The sequence below is a fragment of the Mastomys coucha genome, unplaced genomic scaffold (genome assembly GCF_008632895.1).
Source record: "Mastomys coucha isolate ucsf_1 unplaced genomic scaffold, UCSF_Mcou_1 pScaffold5, whole genome shotgun sequence".
NCBI classification, from domain to species: Eukaryota; Metazoa; Chordata; class Mammalia; order Rodentia; family Muridae; genus Mastomys; species Mastomys coucha.
This window is the reverse complement of record NW_022196911.1, coordinates 17,385,827-17,392,138: the sequence shown is the minus strand read 5'-3', so window position 1 is coordinate 17,392,138 and position 6,312 is coordinate 17,385,827. Positions and strand designations below refer to the sequence as shown.

The 6,312-nt window shown below is 38.6% G+C and overlaps 1 protein-coding gene across 2 annotated transcripts in view; it reads right to left on the bottom strand.

Annotated features, from left to right (window-relative positions):
• Window positions 1-1,657: 1,657 nt before the first annotated feature.
• The window catches only part of Lix1 (limb and CNS expressed 1), a 56,078-nt gene continuing 51,423 nt past the window's right edge, over window positions 1,658-6,312 (bottom strand). For both annotated transcript variants that reach the window (XM_031352180.1, XM_031352181.1), the window contains one exon: window positions 1,658-3,708. In XM_031352180.1, coding sequence (XP_031208040.1) covers window positions 3,421-3,708 — 288 coding nt within the window. In that variant the 3' untranslated portion in view covers window positions 1,658-3,420. The remainder of the gene's footprint in view (window positions 3,709-6,312) is intronic.

Genomic DNA, 6,312 nt, shown 5'->3' with positions numbered 1-6,312 from the left:
AAAAAAAAAAAAAAGAAAGAAAGAAAGAAAGAAAAAAAAAAGCTGTAAGACAAAAATATGACCAAAGTTTACTTAGATTGAAAGAAGTGAGTTGTTTGGCTCCCAGTAGGGTGTTTAAAAGTAATACCAAATGTTAGTGCCAAGGTGCTCTTCTGAGAGAAAAACATAGCTCTTTGCCCCTTTTGCTGACTTCTAGCTTCCAGAAGGGTTCTCCTGAGAGGCCAGAGCTACACTGCTCAGTGAAGGATGTAGTAAGTAATTTCAGGCTCGGATATCAAAGACTGGATTGTGGTCAGAAGCATGGAAAGAAATATTAAGTAACCTAGAACTGCCTAGAATTTGCTCAGTAGTTCTGCAGTACAGCAGAACTTTTTAAAAAAACAAGGATCTCAGATGATTCTGTGTACATGGTTCACATACAGTTTATGAAAAAAGGCATCTACCCTGGGGCAGAGTCTGGATCAGATGAGTGGCTAGTTATATTGAAAAACACCTAGGAGATTATATTAGTCTGTGATAGAATTTTCAGGGATAACTAGGGCATGAGAGCTCTGACCTAATTATGGAACAATGCCTTCAGGGATTTATAATAGGATGGTATTGTTGGGAGTTCATAGAGGATGGACACTGGTTGGGGTACATCACTGAAAGTGTGTCTGTCAGGGTTGTATTTTGCCATGGCTTCATCTTTTCTGTTTTTTTAGCTGTCATAATATAAACTGACCCCCCCTCCTTCATATGTGTGTGTGTGTGTGGACACACGCGCGCGTGCACACACACACACACACACACACACACGAGCGGGCGCGCACATCTGTGTGTACACTTTTCCTCTTTTAGTTCTGGGTTACAGAGAAAACATGTTCAAGGAAAAGTATCTACTCAAGTAGCCTAAAAGAGTTCTAAATTTGGGTTTGGGTCCAAGATCAAAGTGGGACAGTGGCTCTACAGGTTAGGTAATAAACTTGAGTCAGTGATAACTAGAGAGAGAAGGAGGTAGCTGTGAACTTTTCTATACATTAGAACTGTCTGACAAGAGATATACAAGACTGATGCGTGGACCATGCACCCAAAAAGTCTGATTTCACCTTGAAACAGTCTAACCATATAAAAATTGTAAAGCTCTTTGGATATTTTACATGGACAACCAAAAAAGCTGGGGTAGAGAAAATGAGTTTTATTACACTGGAACCCTAGAGGAAAGCAACATCAACACTCTAGACCATTTGCTCTAAGTTTCAGCAGAGAAGAAGGCTGGGATTGGAATTTTTATAAACACCACAAAAACAGAAGGTGACAATGTTTGGGCTAGTGTTTACCTATGAACATAGTGAAAGGGGAGGAAAACTTTGATAGTCTCACATAGGCTATCAAGAAATACAATGCAAAACAAAAATAAGAATTCTGAAACACCCAGACTACAGTCAACTACAACAATTATTTTGACTGAAAACATTTTTTTCCCAAAGAAATAGGGAAGTTATAAACTTTTGGTTTTCTTTTTCCCATTTGTTTATGCCCAGACTGAGGTGACCAGATTCTCAGTGAAGAACACGTGCAAGGACTTTATTCTTTAGCTTTTCTGGAAATAGTTAATGTTAAGAGCAAAAGCACATATGAACTGTAGCTTTAAAAAAGTGAATAGCCAAATTCAGAATATTGAAGGAATAATGATTTTATTAAATCTGTAAAATTCTGATACAGTTGCCAAAGTTTAGTGTCTAGTTTGTCTTAGTTTCTTTTTCCATAACAACAAAGTATATTTTGATTTTTATAAAAATTAAACTATCATGGCCCAAACAATACAACTCTTGATTTCAGAATGATGGTAGTCATCTTAAAAATATGGTCTATGGGTTATTAGGTCTCTGATGTGAAGTGAAAGACTATGTACGCTTTTAAAATTGTGAGCTTCAAACTAAGGGTCAATGATGCTCTGAGCTAATCCATAAATTTTAGGGCAGGGCCATATGTTTTATGAAATTGTTATATTTTGCTATGAATTAGTCTGTGGCTTTGTATCCAGTTTTCAGAGAGTTCATAGCAACAGCAACCAGCATCTTCATGCCTCCATCTTCTTAGAGACTCCTTTCCTCTCATTCCTTTCTACAGTGCAGTATTAAGGACGAGACGTGCACCAGTGTTACAGACTTGTGAGACTCTGCTGGCACAATGTCCCAGCTGAAGTTGATTTGCTGTTAGACAGGGACAGCCGTGGCCATAACCTTTGCTGCTTTTGCTGAAGTTTCTGAGAATATTCCGAGGAAAAGTAGTCTACATAATTTTCAGTACAGAGTATTTGTACAGTGTCATGATTATAAAAGAGAAGCGAAGCTTGACATTGGTCCACCCAAGCATGGTTCTTGTATCTAATCAGACATCGGTCTTCTGAGGTGGATATTGCCAAATACAGTAAAGATGTGCCTCGTGTAAAGATTACAGCCAACATATGGGAATGTGCTGGATTTGAAATGAGAGTGATTTTGTGAAAAAAGTGAAGTAGAAATTTCTTTCACTTAAAAATTTATTCAACAAATAAAAAAAAATCCTAATTCCTTCTCAAGATTACAAAAATCTAAAGTTTTTCTTCGTGATGACATTTAGCCTCATTATGGGAAGTGTTATGATTTTTGTTAAAATATCATTTTAAAATGAAATCTAACATTATACACCATTACCTTTTTAGGACATTGGAATAACACAGTTATGTACTTAATTTCATCTTGTCTGAGAATTATATGTGATAATTTTTCTTTAGCTAATTTCAAAATACATAATGAGAATACAGTAATTTTCAGGAGGGTTCAAAAACATGCCGACTGTTGTACTTTTTTTTTTTAATCATCTGTACTATTTATTTAATCTTTAATATTTAAAACATTGTTATAAGCCAGGTGTTTATGGACACATATCTTTAATCCCAGCACTCAGAAGGGCAGATCTCTGAGTTCAAGGACAATCTGATCTACAGACAAGTTCCAGGACAGGCAAGGTGACACAGAGAAACTGTGTCATTAAAAAGAAAAAAGAAAAAAAGGTATCAGGACCCTTCCCTTAGTCCCGGCTGCTGTTCTCTTCAAGGCTGCTATACTGGACTGCTGTGTGAAGCAATGCATAAAAGTTAGCAAGGCACACGTCAACGAGGTTTTTAAGACTAGATCAAACCCTGAAGAAAACTTTCTAAAGCAGTTTTGTTGTCTTTCTTTCATTCTGAAACAAGTCCACTAAGGGAATGGTTGAAAACATGCGTGAAGTCGAAGTTAGGATCTGGACCAGCCCACCTAGCCTCCCATTCTGTGAACAGACTGTGTAGGAGCACTCCAGCCTTCAGGTAATGACTATCTTACTAACATCTCTAACAACTTCTGTCAAGTAGATTCCTGATGTGAAAGTCCTCAGGAAACCTGAGACCTGGCCTTGCTAATGATAGCCACACAGGGCCGTGAGGCTTAGCTGGTCATCGCTGGGTGAGGAAGGGTCAGGGTCGCTATAGATCTGAGTCAGAGCCAAGCTCAGGATTTCTTTCTTTTCTTTGTAAAATCGTAGTTCTTGTCCAGCCTTCCTGGCTTCTTCCAGCTGTTCCAGGGCTGCACGCAGCTCTTGAGAGAGAATTCCTGGTGATTCACGCTCTTTCATAATCCAGTCCAGGGCCATGTGGCTACGCATCTTTTCATCTAAAGAATATTGGGAATAATAGGAGATGACTTCCTAGAACCAAGAAACAAAAATTCAGAGTGTCAAGAAAGAGAAACAAAGGTGCATGTGTGCAGAGCCTTCCATACCTCCCTAACCATATGGCTTTCAAACAACTAACTCTAACTTTAAAAATCTGAAACAAGGGCTGGAGAGATGGCTCAGTGGTTAAGAATGCTAACTGCTCTTCCAAAGGTCCTGAGTTCAATTCCCAGCAACCACATGGTGGCTCACAGCCATCTGTAAAAGGATCTGATACCCTCTTCTGGTGTGTCTGGAAACAGGTATAGTGTACTCCTATAAATAAAATAAACCTTTTAAAAAATATATGGAACCAAACTTCATTGACATACCTCTGGAAAGAAAATGATGAACTAATGTGTTCTTGCAAAGCCTATCACTCCAGACTAAGTCAAAACATAATAGTAGAATTACAGCAATGGTCACAAAATGAAGCTTTAGAGAATACAAGTCTGTCCTTGAAAATGTATTCCTGTAACAACTAATATAAATATGACTTAATTCTTCTTTGAAGCCTTAAGCTCAGTACCATTGCGTTTGACAAGACAGAAACAGGAAAGGAGTTATACAGACAAGTTGAGGTAGAATAAGGTTTGGACATGCCTAGTACAGGAATGAGGAAGGATTCAGTCAAGGGGACTTCAGAATAAGACTTTGAAACCCAAGACTCTACTTCCCAGCTTCTGGGCATTCTTGTTGGGACCCAGTCTAAGAATGGGGTCTTGCGAGGAGAATCGTGAGTGTTCGTAAAAAAAAAAATACACCAAGAACACAAGACTGTTGGGGTAAAGGTTGTATTTGTATTATTCAAATGTTGATTTCTGTACTGGCAGAGAGCTGAGTACTGTTCAGATTTTGATATTGTTATTTTTATAGATCATCACCTGCCTCATACTTTGTAAGCATGTACCTCCCTCACCTTCTGATTGGTTTAATAAAGATCTGATCGATGGCCAATAGCTAAGAGGGAGAGAAAAGGTAGAACTTCTGGGTTGAGATAGGAATCAATGAACAGGTGCTTGGTCTGAGTGAGAGGTAACAGGCCACATGGCAGATAGAGATTAGATTAGTTGTGTTAATTTAAATTAGACCCGCTAGTTGGGAGGTAGCCAGTTATAGTGCCTAAACTTTCATAAATGTTAATAAGTCTCTGTTGTTATTCAGGAGCTGGTGGGTCTGAGGCAGTCCATCGATACAAGACAAGATGAATCTTGTGACCTCAGTTTCCTTAAAAACATACAAGTGTTCTAGGAATGTGTTCTCATGCTCTTTCCAGGTGTAGCAGATAGGCGTGAGTTTGCTTCATATTATCCATTACAACTGGCTATTCCCTATATGAAAAGCCATGTGCAGCTTGTCTGCCATGTACAACTTGCCCTTGTGATTATACACTTTACTCATGCGACTCTTCGTAACGCTCAAAGAATAAATTGTCAGGTGCTCTGAGTGAGCTGGGCTATTTCGAGAGACTTTACTCCACATCATTTATTGGCTCAGTTCTCCCAGGTCTCACTGCCTTTAGACTGGTAAACATGTTGTTAACATGAGGAACCTAAATATCCAAGCAGCTCACAATGAGCATAGAAATAAGCTTCAAAAATATATGGTAGAATGGGTGATTATCATTACTGTTATTGCAAAGATACTTTTGTGATACAGCATTTCTTGGTTTTGCAAACAATTAGAAATTAACCATTCCTTTTAATTCTTCTCTGAAAAAAAATTATCAATCCATCATGCTGTCATATATGTGTTTGATCATGGGGAATGGATGCATTGCTTATTTTTATTTTCAAGAACATATGGTATTTATTTATGACCTTAACAAATTAAAAACAATCATGGAAAAGTGTTTATAACCAACCCAACGTATTTCAAAGAACTTTAATAAAATCAAAGGAAAGGGGAAAAAAATAGTCCACGCCCTTGTCAGCTACTCGTCTCTTTTCCATCTTTGACAATTTGAGAGCCAGACTTCGTAAGCAGAGAACAACTCAAATCTCCTGGGGCCACAGGGGCCTCCGCCCTCATCTTGCTGACGCTAGAGGCTTACAGGAAGTGCTTACTAGGAAGTTCTCAGCAATCAATTATTGTCTTCCAAGTTCTAATGGTGCCTAGAGAAAGGATACATCTCAGAGGAGAGCACATGGAGAAAGTATGAAACACGCAGGACAGGATTTACATTTGGTACTAAAGAGAGGAAGGGTTTTTATTCTAAGTAATGAAGACATACTGAGAGCCATTACCTCTGGAAAAACAAAGGGGAAACTCCTAAGCCATACAATTAAGGTGACTAAATCTGAGGATGTCCAACTTCAGGATCCTTTCTACTGCTTCGGAGGAAATCTTAGTGGATGAGAAATAGCCTTTTGGTGTAATGACTCTGTCTGTGTCTAGCGAGGAGGTTTTGAAAACAGCTCATTCTCTTTCTTTCTGTTCTGGAGAGTGCAAAAGGACACAGATCCAAGCTAAGAGACTGGAGGCACAAGGTAAGTCAGTACCTTACTGAGACCCCAACACTCTCTTAATGGTTGCTTCATTATGCTTTCAATACAATGTGTGTTCAGATCAACCCTATGCATAGCCAACATTTCTTTT